Raw genomic sequence first — 15,071 nt, 5'->3', positions numbered from 1 at the left:
TATAAGTATAGCGTGCGTTAAGCAATTTCTGCGTTTGACTGATCCTTACACAGAAACGTAAAACGTAAACATATCAGTAAGGTTCTTTGCTTTTTGTCTGTTTACATGATTTACGGCAAGCTTAAAATTTATTCTTGCTAGTAAAATGTCAAAGACAACTGGCTGATCAAATGTTGGCATCATTTGGTAAAGAACTACATTTGGAAAGAAACGACTGGTGTAACAGAAGAAAACGTGAGGATAGATTGAGTTGAGTTAATTAACCAGCTAGTGTGTGTGTGTGTGTGTGTGTGTGTGTGTGTGTGTGTGTGTGTGTGTGTGTGTGTGTGTGTGTTTATTTGTCTGTGTGTGTCTGTGCGTGGTGCAGTAGCTCAATTGGTTAGAAAGTGCATTTGGAGAATAAAAACATCCGGGACCTTGCAGGGTTGCAGGTTCAAGTCACAGTGATGGCGAGCTATGGCATAATTTCCTTAAGCAAGAAACTTACACACAATTGCTTCTCTCGACTCAGGAGTATAAATGAGTACCGGGTCATTGACTGGGGTGGACATGACCGCTGGCTTGGCCCTAACATCATGCAGCAGATTGATACGTGTGGGCCTTGGTGTCCAGTCCCAAAGCTGCGCCATCGTCAGTGCCCTGAATGACTCTGGCCAAGCTCCAGGTGGATTGTAGCGCTGGCCCTAAGCCTCCACGTAGCGCATGGAGTCCCTGTCTGTAGAGGCAGGGGGAGCTATCCCCACAACTGACCCTAAGGTTGACATCATTCATGAATGACGTGGAGGGCTTGACATTTGTTAATTTTTGTGTGTGTGTGTGTGTTTGTTTGTTTGAGTGTGTTTCTTTGTGTTTCTTTGTTTATGTGTCCATGTGTGTCTTTTTGTTTGTTTGTGTGTGTGTGTGTGTGTGTGTGTGTGTGTGTGTGTGTGTGTGTGTGTGTGTGTGTGTGTGTGTGTGTGTGTGTGTGTGTGTAAGAAAGAGAGAAAATGGTGTTTGCAAATACTGTCACTTGTTGAAAGGTTTAAATGTAGTCTGCATTACTCAGTTGACTTCTATGTATTTGGAACTTACTAAATCAATAATTAGTGTTTTTTTCAGTTTTTCCAAATTGACCCAGCATACTAATCCTTCAAATTGAAATGACATATTCTAATGCTAACATGCTCTAATACAATGCTACTCTAGGACACTACTGTATTGCAACATTAGAACAACATGTCTTTCAATTCGAGGAAATACAGTATTTTGAGTCAATTAGAACACAGGACTGTTATTAATTATTTGGTTATTATTTTAGTTTTAGCATTGACTGTTAATTATAAGCATGTGCAAACTCATCGTGGAGAAGCAAAACGAGTTAGATAAATTATGGTAAATAGAATTGTTATTTTGAATAATTTCAAATGATGTTTTTAGACATTTGATCCACTGTCTTTCCAATAAAAGGCCTTGTTGACATATGAGTTGTAGCATCTGCAATGTAACCTGGCTGATTCTGAGCTAAGCCAAGTCCTTGTGAAGCCATGCATTTAACCAGAGGGAGTCACGGCTACTGAAACTTGTAAAGAAAACGGAAGTGATGAAAGTATTCGTAGTTACTAGTTTTACTTGTACTGGAGTGGCACTTTGAAAAGGATTGACATTGCATTTTAATGGTAAATATTTGTCACTATTATTCCATATGAGTTGATATCTATATATAATCATAAACAATCTACCTGAAGTGCAAGTTTAATACGATTTTACATTGTCATGTTTGAACGAAAACTTCAAACACTGAATCAAGTCAAATTTCTGACTTGTAACAGATGACCTGCATCTTGTACGTGTAACAGCAGTCGTTATTCCTTCCCCCACTGGCGATGGACACAGAGAGTGGTCAGCATCTACATCATAGATAATGATGTAGTGAAAACATAGAAAACAATTATTGAATAATTTAATAAAACTAATTAATTCACGTAGATAATACAAACCATTAATGGTACCACCAGAAATCATAGATTAATGAGCAGACAGCTAAACAGTTTTATTACATCTAAAGTACCTGTAGCAAACCATAATGAACATTGTGGCATGCCATGGGCAACTACCATGTGTTGTTCTAGACGTAAATTCACTGCATATTCCATGACATGAGCAAAAGAGTTCTTCATTCAGTTGGTAATTCCTGTAATGCAAGCACGAAAGTTTATTAGTAGAAATTTGATTTCATAGAAGTACAGAAGGCAGTGATAGGTGGCAATCAAGCATCAAATATATCGAAATTATCAATAAGCCAAATCTAGACAGCTGAAGAATGTGATGCATCACACTGAATCCACTGGTTTCAATTCAGTGTTGCATTGTCCTAACCATCTTATAAAGTTTTTCCAACTGTACTGTACTAACACACAAGCACACATGCACACACGCACATGTACGCACACACACACACACACACACACACACACACACACACACACACGCACACAAACAAACACACAAATGCACAGGCACAGGCACACACACACACACAGGCACACACACACACACACAGACACAGACACACACACTAGCTGGTTAACTCAACTCAATCCATCCTCACACGTTTCCTTCTGTTACACCAGTCGTTCCTTTCCAAACCAAAGGTAGTTTTAGATCAAATGATGCCAACATTGATCAGACATTTTTACTAGCAAGAATAAGTTGTAAGCTTGCCGTAAATCATGTCGACAGACAAACAACAAAGAACCTTACCCATATGTCTCCGTTTATGAATGCTTAACGCACGCTACACTTATAGGGTGAAGCCTGAGGGAGGGAGATGGAGCGTGAGGGAGGGGGTGAAGCGTGAGGAAGGGGTGAAGCGTGAGGAAGGGGTGAAGCGTGAGGAAGGGGTGAAACGTGAGAAAGGGGGTTAAGCGTGAGAAAGGGGGTGAAGCGTGAGAAAGGGGGTGAAGCGTGAGGGAGCGGTGTAGCGTAAAGGAGGAGTAAAGCGTAAAGAAGGGGTGAAGCGTAAAGGAGGGGTGAAGCGTAAGGGAGGGGTGAAGCGTAAGGGAGAGGGAGGGAGTGTGAGGGGGAGGGAGGGAGTGTGAGGGGGGGAGAAGGGAGTGTGAGGAGAGGGAGGGAGTGTGAGGAGAGGGAGGGAGTGTGAGGAGAGGGAGTGTGAGGGGAGGGAGGGAGGGAGTGTGAGGGGAGGGAGGAGGAAGTGTGAGGGGAGGGAGGAGGAAGTGTGAGGGAGGGAGTGTGAGGGAGGGAGTGTGAGGGAGGGAATGTGAGGGAGGGAGTGTGAGGGAGGGAATGTGAGGGAGGGAATGTGAGGGAGGGAGTGTGAGGGAGGGAATGTGAGGGGAGGGAGGGAGTGTGAGGGAGGGAGTGTGAGGGAGGGAGTGTGAGGGAGGGAGTGTGAGGGAGGGAGTGTGAGGGAGGGAGTGTGAGGGAGGGAGTGTGAGGGAGGGAGGGAGTGTGAGGGAGGGAATGTGAGGGGAGGGAGGGAGGAAGTGTGAGGGGAGGGAGGGAGGGAGTGTGAGGGGAGGGAGGGAGGGAGTGTGAGGGGAGTGAGGGGGAAGTGTGAGGGGAGGGAGTGTGAGAGGAGGGAGGGAGTGTGAGGGGAGGGAGTGTGAGGGGAGGGAGTGTGAGGGGAGGGAGTGTGAGGGGAGGGAGTGTGAGGGGAGAGAGTGTGAGGGGAGGGAGTGTGAGGGGAGGGAGTGTGAGGGGAGGAGTGTGAGGGGAGGGAGTGAAGGAGTGAGGGAGTGTGAGGGGAGGAGTGAGGGAGTGAGGGAGTGTGAGGGAAGGGAGGAGCGTGAGGGAAGGGAGGAGCGTGAGGGAGTGTGAGGGGAAGAGGGAGGAGTGTGAGGGGAAGAGGGAGGAGTGTGAGGGAGGGAGCGTGAGGAAGGGTGAGGGAGGGAGGGTGAGGAAGGGAGGGTGAGGAAGGGAGGGTGAGGAAGGGGAGGGAGCGTGAGGAAGGGGAGGGAGCGTGGATCCAAAAGGTGACTCTACCCAAACCCTAAATTCATACTGCACATGCGCAGAGTGTAAATACCAAAAGTATAGCCAAATACCAAAATTCTAGCCAAAAAATACCAAAAGTATAGCCAAATACCAACAGTAGCTGATAAAATGTCTCAAAAAATCCCAGCAAGTAGCAGCACAAATAAAAAAATCAGTAAATTGATTTATTGCACAACTCCAGTTTGCATTTAATTTTAAGAAGAATCTTCCTACTTGTTCCAGATAACAAACTTTTCACAATTATCGTATACCCAAACAGCAATTGCTTTCCTTAGTATCATTGCAGATGTTTCGAAAAAATATATCATATTCATGACAGTTTCTAGATTGACAGACACATCCCGTCTCTTGTCGTACATTGCTTTACGAAATGTAGAATAATACGTTATTTCTTTTGCATGACTGTCAATGTTGAGACCATAGGTATCTGGATCATCCTTAAGGACTCCTTCTTCAAAAGTTGAAGTAGGATTGCCATGGCACAGAATGCACCGTAAACCATAGTATAACTTGCTGACACTCCATAAAAATATGTTATGTGGTTGTGGTAAATCTGATGATGCTGGCTTAATATAGGGGACTGAAAACTTGGCATCTCCAATTTGAAAAACAACCTCCTTTACAAAAACTTTATCAATGCACTCTGACAGTTGTTTCAGCTTTTTTGTTGATGATTTGGTTTGACCAGAACCTAGTGTTGGTGATGTTGATGATCCAGTTTCACCAGAACCTTGCGTAGACTTAGCCCCAGCCCCAAATGCTGATTGCGGATGAAACAATCGCTTAAATACATCATTTATGCTTCGAGACCCATCATCATTACTAAAAACAGGTACAATTTGCTTCAAAACATGGTCACGATGCTCTTTCAACAATGTTTGCCATGAAACGTTCTCCTTTAGAATCTCAAATGCAACTCTTTCCAATGGTGTTTCAGATTTTTTTTGCCATCAGACTTCTGTCTTCGTCTCAAAGAATTTTGTATTGCTGTCTGGCACTTGGGCCATCTCTCTGCTAACCCATCGAGGTCATTTTCCATCTCCATAATCACATTAAACCCCTCTTTCAAAATATCATAAACATATGCCTCCCAGACAGTTATCACTTGAATAACAGCACCACGAAAAAACTCATGCTGATATTCAAACTTGTTATCAGATTGTGCAACGGCGAAGTCCTTACAAGCTTCCTCCAGACGACTAACAATCGCTGTAAACTGACTACATGATTTACATTCTATATGCTTGTTGCCTGCCTTACAAAACAACCAGACTCAATTTTTACAGCTGCCAGACCACCCTATTTTGGCACTTACTGTCAACTCTTGCAAAAAAAATTGTGCAGCATTGAAGTCCTTATAAGCTTTCTTCAGGCCCATAACCGTCGTTGTAAACTGACGATGTGATACACATTCTTCATGCTTGTTGCCCGCCTTACAAACCAACCAGACTTCATTTTTACAACTGCCAGACCACTCTATTTTGGCACATACTTCTAGAGACGCCATTCTTGTCAACTGTTGCAAAACAGTCCTCCTCAGCTCCGCTTCCATTTCGAGCACTATAGCAGCACCACGAGAAAACTCACTCTGATATTCAAGCATGCCATCGGATTGTTGCTCAAACTGTGCCTCGAAGTTCTCATAAGCTTTCTTCAGGCCAGTAATAGACCGACTACATGGTGTACATTCATCTTTGTTGCTAGATGTTCCCGCCTTACAAACCAACCAGACTTAATTTTTACAACTGCCAGACCACTCTATTTTGGCACTTACTTCTAGAGACGCCATTCCTGTCAACTGTTGCAAACAGTCTTCCTCAGCTCCGCTTCCATTTCGAGCACTAGAGTAGCAGCACCACGAGAAAACTCACTCTGATATTCAGGCATGCCATCGGATTGTTGCTTAAATTGTGCAGTGAATTTCTCGAAGTTCTCATAAGCTTCCTTCAGGCCAGTAATAGACCGACTATATGGTTTAGTACATTCATCCATGTTTCTAGATGTTCCCGCCTTACAAACCAACCAGACTTAACTTAATTAATTTTTACAGCTGCCACACCACTCTATTTTGGCACTTACTTCTACAGACGCCATTCCTGTCAACTGTCGCAAAACAGTCCTCCTCAGATTCACTTCCTTTTTGAGCAATTAACGCTCTAATAGAAACCAATCATTCTACTAATTAATATTTACACCTATCGCGACATTTTTATTCTTTGGAGCTTCGAGGCTTCGCGTGGAGGAGATATCCGGGAATGAATCACAGCGTCATGACGGGCATCGCGCTTTTGAGGTAGGCAATCGTATATTTGTTTGCCATAGTGCATAGTGACAAGCGTTAGCACTGAATTCTCTGTCTTCGTCATGTAGCTTCTTCTTGTCTTTCCTTCCACTTCAGTCATCTGCAATGACTTCAAAGATTGCAGCGTTTCGCGAGACCGTAAGTATGCTGGAAGGTCAGAAATTCCAGAAAATAACCGAGACGTACAATGTGCTGTTCAATGACAGTGTTTAGAGTGTGACTGTAGACTGTAGAATCTATAAAACGGTTAGTGAACAAATCGATGGGAGGTTTTAGCATAGTTCCTGGTCCGTGCACCAACACACTGGGGGGTGTATTTAACTAATTAATAACTGTTATATATTCAGTGATGAAGTGATGAAGTGATGAATACCAGGAGCAAATTTATTGTAGCTTTAATTGAGTATTTATCTATGTCGTTATCTAATCAATTCAGTGCCAATAGTAATCAATTAACTAGGTAAATAATAACTGAAGCTGTGTTTACACCGTTGCTTCAGAGCTATGACGGTGTGTGTGCGCGTGTGCGTGTGCATGTGTGCGTGTGCATGTGTGCGTGCGTGTTTGTGCATGTGTGTGTGTGTGTGTGTGTGTGTGTGTGTGAGCACGCGTCTGCACCTCTGTGTGTGTGTGTCTGTTTGTCTGTGTGTCTCCGCGTCTGTGACTGTCCGTGTGTGTATTTATTGTAAATATTAATGTATATTTATTAATTTTTTTATTTATTGTCATTATTATTAATTAATCATTAGCTTAATTGTTGCTAGAATTTAAACAGTAGCTCTTTAAAACACATGAGTTTTATCAATGTGATTAAAGATAGTCAATTAGCTAAATACCATCAATGTCCCACACTACTTCGAATTCACACAGCTACGCAATTCTTGCACAGAGCGGGCGGCTTGTTATCTACGTTATTTCTCAATTCTGCATGTATAGCGCTCTTGCTTTACTGAAAGTTAATAAATTAATTAACTATTGAGATGGACATCATTATCATACTTTTATTGAATCGTCACCATCTTTTGTTCCGCTATTTCGTTGTAGATAGAGATCGGTGTGTGTCTCCTAGCTGCTTGGAAAATACTGTGAAGCGACATGCATGTACAGCTAGCGACCGGATCTAGAAGAAAGCAGCGTCAATGTTTCCTACGAATCTTTCTTGCAGACGACGTCGATCGTTCATCATCAGCCCTACTTAGAACATATTGCTCTCTCGAAGATCACGGATGACATGCTGGTGGTGCGCATGCAACGGTGCTTAGATAGATGCATGGTCCCATGGGACCTTAGCTTGGCTTCTTGAAGAACAATGAATTCATTTGTTTTGCGATTCTTTTGTAAAAAGTAACAAACACATGCAACTATTACCTGAACTTTACTCTGCGCTTTTCAGTTTGACAAAAGTTTGACCATAAAATGGAGGTTTATGACATCTCAGTTTTTCTGTCATAATGCGCGGGATTGTTACGTTACCCATTTTTGGTCTCCCAAAAAACTGCTGATTGGCTCAACAAATTCCCGAGAGTGGTTCACGCTGACAAGCTAGTATTATGTCACCTACATTTCGCATCCCAAAACGATTGCTGATTGGCTCGACAAACTCCCTGAGTGTGACACACGTTTACAAACAGACATAGGTACAAACATAGGTACAAACAAACAAACATAGCGACATACCGACAGACAGACCGGAAGTCAATTCAGCCCATTTAGAGTGAGCTTCTCGCGAAGCAGTCCACCACTCATTGTGGTGTCCTTCTTTTTCGCTCGTAGCTTAATTAGTAAAGTGGTCTGGTTATTTACATGTATTGTATCTGAATTACCAGTAGAGGTTTCTGTGGAGGTGAGACTTTGAGAGGATTGATTAATTTCTACATTTGCATTTGTATGTGTTTATAAAGCTCAAATCAGAAACGAGAGAAGAGAGAGGACAGGGGGAACTGATGTCACAGAAGCAGCCAATGTGAGCAGCTTGGTCATGTGATATGTCTGTAATGAATGATGCTTGTATGGACAGGAGCACATCGTCTTTGATTATGACAGCACTGAAAGATGTTACCTGGACAGACCACGATTACATTTCGCTGGGAGGTTCCGAGCTAATGTTGCAACCATCAACAATAATTACGACAATTTTTCACCAGACTTTCAGCCAGTGAATGAAGTAATCAATGATGATGAAACGGCTGGCTATGGTGGATGGAATCCGGGTGGAACAAACGAATTCCTCTTCCACGACGTCACAGTAACAACGATGTGTCCCAAACAAGGAGATTGCATCAAGCCGGACTTGATGGAACTTCAATATAACCCAATGATGATTACAACTGATTCTGGGGAGGGTAGCACACAAATAACTGATATTGATGTAGAATGGCAACTATCATCCATATTGTATGGAATGAAAGTTGCCATCAATCCAAAAAAATCTGCAATGTCTACGAGCGCATGGCATGGTCTTGATGCCATAGTCAGTGGCAGTTTTTATCCTGTTGGCACAACAGGTTATTGGGATTCCACAACAGGCACAGAGTGGATGTCACGGTCTTCAGCTAGGTACCAGTCTGTACTGGAAAACCTAGAGTGGAATGACGAGTTACTTAACAGCGTTGACCGTAATACACACCAATATAAATATTCTCTGTTGAGGGAATTGAGGGAAGCATCGCCACATCGTCTGTCCATGTCATTTGTCGTGTATGGATATTCTTTCTTGCCTGGAACTCCTGATGCTACGTATGGTTACGTGGTTGGAACGATTGGACCTTCTACTGGTAGCAGAAATCTGAACTACATTCGTGGGCGACTCCTTGGCAGTGTACATGCTCAAATGCCATCGGCTGTAACACTTAACAGAGCTCAGTTTATTCTCAGAGAGCAAACAAAAACTCTAACATTTGACTTTAGCAATTCTCTTCCCAAAGTGTACGATAATGTAACTAGTCAGTATCTCATCAATACAAAATCAATTGGTTATCAATTATGTATCACAAGTCATCATAGAGAGATTGCAAGAGTTAACCTGAGCAACGAGTGGTATAACGATGAAGCTGGAATTCAAGAAGTTTTCTTGACTGACATCATGTTGGCTAACGTTAAAGTTGATCTGCTACAGATTGTCAGCTGTAGCAATGTTCGTCATGTGTATCTTAATGAGTCTCTGCAATACGTGAGACCTCAGTCTGATTCTTTGATTTTCATGGATCCTGGTGATACTGTCAATCTCAATGTGTTTGTGAATCAGTTTGGAAAACCAGTGAAGAACAAGAAGCTGACGTTGGTTGTGCACATTCATCATCCATGTCATGACCTATACGGTCACACACGACTGCATTGCAATAAGACAACAAACAATCAATTGAAACGAGCACTCGGCGAGCTGCAGGTAAATGGACACACCCAGACAACTGTGACAACCAATTCGTCCGGACAAGCCACTATACAATTGTCTGCAGGTGATCCTGGTAACGTTCGCAGAATTGTTGATGGCCTTGTTTATTTGATCAGCTACATGCCGGTTGGATCCGAAGGTCCTGTGACCTATCAGGATACATTTATTGCCATACGTCTGTTTGACCTGTTTACCCCACAGGGTGAGCCAACGTGGTATGGCACAAATGGTGTTCATACCATCCTAAAGCAATACGACAATCTCTATCCTGCAATGAGACGCGTTCTCAACATCGGTGATTACCACACAGTGGTCGGCATCCAACGAAATATTGACTACCTCAAATGTACACTGAGTGTTCCAAGAACAGATCCAAAACACATGCCAGGAACACGAGACTTGTCACGGAATAAGAGAGACATGATACTCAAGTGGCTCCATCAATCGTATCCTCCCAAGAAAGGGGAGAGGATGCCAATGACAATAACAGAATTGAGGGAGCAATTGCAACTAGCAATACAGCTGGAATTTTACACAATCCCGATCTACCTCTACGCTTTCTGCTCACTGAAAGAAGACTTCAATCAAGAGATTAGAAGTATCATTCAGAGTGTTGTCACTGAGGAAATGATGCATTTCAGTTTGGCTGCAAACGTTCTAAATGCAGTCGGTGGACATCCGTTAATTGACAGGCCAGAGAGGATGCCTGTGTATCCCAGCAGACTGCCAGGGGGAATACAGCCAGACCTTACAATGAGAATTGCTCCATTCAGCATTGACTTGGTTAGGAATGTATTTATGGCTATTGAAACACCTCACTCACTCACAGATCCGGCAACTAGAGAACGATATAATGACACAATTGGGGGATTCTATCATCAAATTTCTGAGAATTTAGTGCATCTAGAGAAGGAACAACAACTGAAGAACAAAACCATTTTCACTGGTGATCCTGCTTTGCAAGTAGAGTACAGTCTTCCTGGGCATATTACCGTTTTCAAGGTAAACAACATGGCTCAAGCTTTGGAGGCTATTCGGGTGATTGTGACTGAGGGAGAAGGTTCTTCTCAAACTAACCCAACTGATAATTATCACGACTTGGCTCACTATTATCGGTTTGCAGAGATAGTGCATGGTCGTGAACTGATTAAGACCTCAAAAAACAGTTGGGACTATACAGGTGAGTGTGAGTTTTGTGTGTAATTAGTCTGCAGCAGTTTGTATAGTCACACATATATTACATCTTTGTACTGTACTTGACAGACAGACAGACAGACAGACAGACAGACAGACATAGACAACCACGTGTTCCAGGTACTCTGATAGCAATCCACTAATCTACACCAATGGTAAAACAGTATCAATGTTTCTTCAGAGGAAGGAATCCACCAAGGAGACCCACTTGGTCCTGTTTTATTTTTGATCACTATTCAGCACACATTGTTAGAGTTACAGAAGGCTAACCCAAACGTCACTTGCTTGGCATACTTGGATGATGTTTTTGTCTTGGGGCCAATTGCTGCAGTTGTATCAGCATCGAATGATCTCAGATCTTCCTTCCACCGATTGGATTGGAAATCCAAGACATAAAATGTGAATGGCTTTCTCCTACCGCAGCAGTCTCTTTTGATGTCACATTTCCTGTTTCAAATGAAGGTATCATTGTCCTGGGGACCCCAGTTGGTAACAGCTCATTCACCTCAAAAGTTTGCAATGACTTTGGACAGTCAGGAAGCTTACTCTGTGAAGAATTGCTTCAGCTGGGGGATACACAGAGTGCCATCTTACTTCTTTGCTACTGCCATACTCATCATTTGTGTCATCTACTTAGGAACATTCCTCCTGATGAGCTACGGCCTGCTACGATTATCCATGACACACAAATGCAAACTACCTTTACCAAACTGCTGAACGTCAATGACATGACTGCTGAAGCCTGGTCACAAGCTACTTTTCCAGTGAGGTATGGTGGTTTCGGAATGACTCCAGCAACTTAACTTTCACCTATAGCATTCGTCTCTGGTTGGGTACACTCATTGCAAGTGTTACCGGACCGATATCCAGATCTACAGCCACAAGGAGCTTCAGTAATCAGTCAAACAATGTCTCCAAGTGCTCCATCAAGTGCTCAGGAAGAGAGCATTAGTCACCATCTACAGCAGTGTCTGTGTCCTGGTCAGGCTCTGACAGACCTCGTCTCTAACAGCAAAAGACAGTGACTTCAGCATAGGTTGACTGAAAAACAAACAAAGTCTCAAGTTCAGTACATGATTAACAATTCTTCAATCAAGGACGCAGCTTGTTTGAGATCCCTTCAAGGAAAGGGCTCAGGACCGTGGCTAGACACTATTCCCACCTCAAGAAAGCTTGCAGTTTTTCCTGGATTATTCCACTTGGCAGCATTAATGAGGTTGGGTCTACATTTGCCACTGCCTCAATCTATAATTGAATGTGATTGTGGAAAGACACTGGACACCGATGGATACCACCTCATTACTTGCAAGACAGGAGGGGGTCCAGTTTGGTCACACAACTCAATGGTCTCTGCTTGGTCCGAATGTTTGAAACATGTGTCACTTCCTCACACTATTGAGCCAACACTGTTACAGCAGCTCTCTATCCAGACCTGACATAGCTGTCCATAATGCAACTGACTTCAACGTTGAACTCGATGTCTCTCTGGTTCACCCGTGGAGCTCAGAAGCAATTTCACATGCAGCCACAACGAATGGATCAGCAGCTTCAAAAAAAAGGGAAGAAAAGAAGAGAGAATTACAGCAAAGAAATGCACACTGGTGGAGGTTCTCCTTGCTTGATTCCCTTGGTTTTCGAACATTTTGGACGTTGGGAGAATAGTGGAGAGAAGTTTCTCCACCAGATCTCACTAAGATCACGTGGTGAAGATGGAAAACTGAATTTGATTGAAATTAAAACGTACTGTCGGCAAATACTGTCAATAACATTACACCGTTGCAATAGTAGCATTTTAGCTAAAAGATTGACAGAATAGCCTGTAGATGATAGCTACAAACATCAGATGGTTGTTCGTTAGAGTTTTTCTTCTACGACCATTATGGTCATTTCTCTTGAACTCTTACTGTTATATGTAGCCTTTTCTGTATTGATGTTTTCAATAAATGTTCTTTAAAAGACAGGCAGGCAGACAGACAGACAGACAGAGATAGACAGACAGAATTGCTGTGTAGTTGGACTTTACTTTAGTGATTTGCAGTTGATGTATAATAGTTCAATGTTTGAAAATATATGTATATTGACAGACAGACAAACAGACAGACAGATAGACAGACAGGTATGCAAGCATTCACCATTGCCCACACAGCCTTTCGCCACACTATTATCTTGTGTTTTCTAGGATATCCAATTGTCTTTGATCCCAATGGAGTATGGCCATTGCCTCACAACCCTTCATTATCTGATTACCCAGTTGGATCACAGGCCAGATTCCTCGCAGAGGACTTTGTTCGATTGTATTGGAAACTTATGTATGAACTTCAGCTGACATTCAGTGGCCAACCTGAAAAGATAGACGGTACAGTTTCAGCCATGTTTCTTCTTCGTCTCAAAGCTCAAGAACTAGTGAAAGTGCAAGTGAACAAAGGAGATCCCAGTCTCCACGCTGGACCACTGTTTGAGAATCCACTACGTTTCAAAGTAAACAACTCTTGATCTTGCCTAGCTGTGCAAGTCTGATCATACTTAGTGCACATTAAATATACACATATTTCTACAGTTGTTGTGAAGATGTAAAAACAGTATGGTGTTGCTATTGTGCTAGTGTCTACTTGCCCCTTAGTGTTAGATATTTTTAATAAGCAGACAAATGCTGCATTTTGGAAACTCGGAAGTACAACTGCTAGAGGATCGTGTAATGGAAATTTAGTCACTCGATGAAACATACCATAATCACTGCTGCCATACTTAGTCATGAAATTGTTGGCTCAATCAAGGCTAATGTCGAGAAGAGTTAATTACCAACAAAAAGGTTGGCATCTAGAACTCCCACATTGTCTAATGCTACAATCAGTTCTTAATCTTAAACACTCACTGCATCATACAATAAGGTCTGGTACATGATACTGTTATGTAAGACAACAGCAGTAAACCATCAAGTGACTATAGAGCTCAACAGAAAGAAAGTATAACCGACTACTGTTCTCCACTTACAACAAGTGATGGTTCAGAGTGTGCCTCTACAGCCATGTACAAGTCTAGCTTTAAGCCTCCACGGTGTAGAATGGTCTGCCTCCACGTCACCTCCCACTCTCCGATGAAAAAGTTCAAGGACCTCGTTAGATATGTTCTCCTGCATTGTTCCCTTGACATCCACATAATCACAATGACTACTTGCATAGTGGCACGAGATGGCATTCCTTGACCCTTGTGTGCGATTCATTCCTGAGCCGTGAATTAACAGTGGATGAAAGAACACGGTATCACCCGCTTCCATTTCCAAATGAACTCTCTCTCTATCTTCACCTGGATCAAATCCTTGAATTCCATGATACATTTTGTTGACACCCCCTTCCCATTTTGGATAATCATGAGGAAGTAGAGAACCCTTGTGACTACCAGGTACGACAACGAGACATCCGTTTGCTCGGTGAACGTGTTCCATTGCTGTCCATGAGCAAACAATTCGGTCAGCCGGTCTGAAAGGAAAGTAATGCTGGTCTTGGTGCATTGGATGACGAGAAGACTTAGTTCCTGGATCAGGTGGCTTGCTGATCAACATAGTATGCATTGCCATTATATCTGGACCAACGAAACTGGCAACATACTTCAAAATATTTGGATGCGTACAATAGCTAAACAGAATGTCATCGTCCTGAAAGTTCTGAATTTTTGTAACAGGTGCTGAGTGTCTATTGTCCTTGGCCACAGCAACATCCCTCATAACTGTTATATACGGGACTTCAACCAATCTATTGCAAATATCACGAAATCTTCGCTCAAACTTGTCCAGACTCTCTCTATCTACAAGACGACGAACAACAAAGTAGCCATTGTCTTCGTAAAAACGTCGCTGCTGGTCGTTCAAGATTCCTTCGTTGAGCGTGTACTGAAGTGTTGATGACGATGTGATGTGCGTCTGCAGTAGCCGGTTTGGCATCAAATGCTGTTTCAGTACGTTCAGCCTCTTTTTCGATTCGTCCATCATAAGAGAACAATGAGGTTACGACTGCAGCCTCGTTTTGAAGCCTGAGAAAACCGTCGCCTCGGTGGCCAGACCGCACGTAATAGGGGCGGAGCGAAAAAGCGCTAGTTTCTGTTACCTAGGTACCTACCAAAAGTACCTAGTAGCTTAGTACTTAGCCTCGATACCAGTAGCTAGTGTAGAGCGCAAAGACCGTACGGCCATGTCGC

General features: G+C 42.9%; 3 protein-coding genes and 1 long non-coding RNA gene across 7 annotated transcripts; 2 read left to right on the top strand and 2 right to left on the bottom strand.

Annotated features, from left to right (window-relative positions):
* The first annotated feature begins 7 nt into the window (after positions 1-7).
* LOC134196349 (uncharacterized) lies at positions 8-1,535 on the top strand. Its single transcript, XR_009972512.1, has 3 exons — positions 8-76; positions 142-234; positions 1,417-1,535. It is a non-coding gene; the product is annotated as an uncharacterized LOC134196349 (long non-coding RNA).
* A 112-nt stretch (positions 1,536-1,647) lies between these two features.
* On the bottom strand, positions 1,648-6,145 carry LOC134196347 (uncharacterized). 4 transcript variants are annotated; one of them, XR_009972511.1, is made up of 6 exons: positions 6,073-6,133; positions 5,768-6,020; positions 5,486-5,707; positions 5,309-5,425; positions 2,048-2,170; positions 1,648-1,886 (listed from the first exon to the last, which is right to left on the bottom strand). XR_009972511.1 is itself a non-coding variant. In XM_062665449.1 (5 exons), exons 2-5 carry the CDS (start codon positions 5,780-5,782, stop codon positions 4,892-4,894), a joined length of 711 nt encoding a protein of 236 aa, XP_062521433.1. In that variant the 5' UTR covers positions 5,783-6,003; positions 6,073-6,145; the 3' UTR covers positions 4,023-4,891. The 4 variants fall into 4 exon arrangements, 3 of the variants coding, with proteins under 3 accessions (XP_062521433.1, XP_062521434.1, XP_062521435.1); XM_062665449.1 differs by lacking the exons at positions 1,648-1,886; positions 2,048-2,170 and adding an exon at positions 4,023-5,248 and having other exon boundaries at positions 5,768-6,003; positions 6,073-6,145; XM_062665450.1 differs by lacking the exons at positions 1,648-1,886; positions 2,048-2,170 and adding an exon at positions 4,023-5,248.
* A 46-nt stretch (positions 6,146-6,191) lies between these two features.
* Positions 6,192-13,600, top strand: LOC134196458 (uncharacterized). The gene is made up of 5 exons (XM_062665587.1): positions 6,192-6,286; positions 6,364-6,449; positions 8,197-8,258; positions 8,313-10,866; positions 13,060-13,600. Exons 1-5 carry the CDS (start codon positions 6,249-6,251, stop codon positions 13,371-13,373), a joined length of 3,054 nt encoding a protein of 1,017 aa, XP_062521571.1. The 5' UTR covers positions 6,192-6,248; the 3' UTR covers positions 13,374-13,600.
* LOC134196461 (phytanoyl-CoA dioxygenase, peroxisomal-like) lies at positions 13,593-14,921 on the bottom strand. Its single transcript, XM_062665592.1, has one exon. It carries the CDS (start codon positions 14,863-14,865, stop codon positions 13,885-13,887), a length of 981 nt encoding a protein of 326 aa, XP_062521576.1. The 5' UTR covers positions 14,866-14,921; the 3' UTR covers positions 13,593-13,884.
* Between the last annotated feature and the right edge of the window lie 150 nt (positions 14,922-15,071).

The sequence above is a fragment of the Corticium candelabrum genome, chromosome 21 (assembly GCF_963422355.1).
Source record: "Corticium candelabrum chromosome 21, ooCorCand1.1, whole genome shotgun sequence".
In the NCBI taxonomy this organism is placed as follows: domain Eukaryota; kingdom Metazoa; phylum Porifera; class Homoscleromorpha; order Homosclerophorida; family Plakinidae; genus Corticium; species Corticium candelabrum.
Note: the sequence above shows the minus strand (reverse complement) of the source record. Positions and strands in the feature narration are given on the sequence as shown.

Coding starts and splice junctions, on each gene's coding strand:
- LOC134196458 (XM_062665587.1), top strand. CDS start 6,249: ATGAATCACAGCGTCATGACGGGCATCGCGCTTTTGAG. Junction 8,259..8,312: donor ATGTCACAGAAGCAGCCAAT/GTGAGCAGCTTG, acceptor TTGTATGGACAG/GAGCACATCGTCTTTGATTA. Junction 10,867..13,059: donor AAACAGTTGGGACTATACAG/GTGAGTGTGAGT, acceptor TGTGTTTTCTAG/GATATCCAATTGTCTTTGAT.
- LOC134196461 (XM_062665592.1), bottom strand. CDS start 14,865: ATGATGGACGAATCGAAAAAGAGGCTGAACGTACTGAAACAGCATTTG.
- LOC134196347 (XM_062665449.1), bottom strand. Junction 5,426..5,485: donor CAAGAATGGCGTCTCTAGAA/GTATGTGCCAAA, acceptor TTGGTTTGTAAG/GCGGGCAACAAGCATGAAGA. Junction 5,249..5,308: donor TTTTTTTGCAAGAGTTGACA/GTAAGTGCCAAA, acceptor TTGTTTTGTAAG/GCAGGCAACAAGCATATAGA.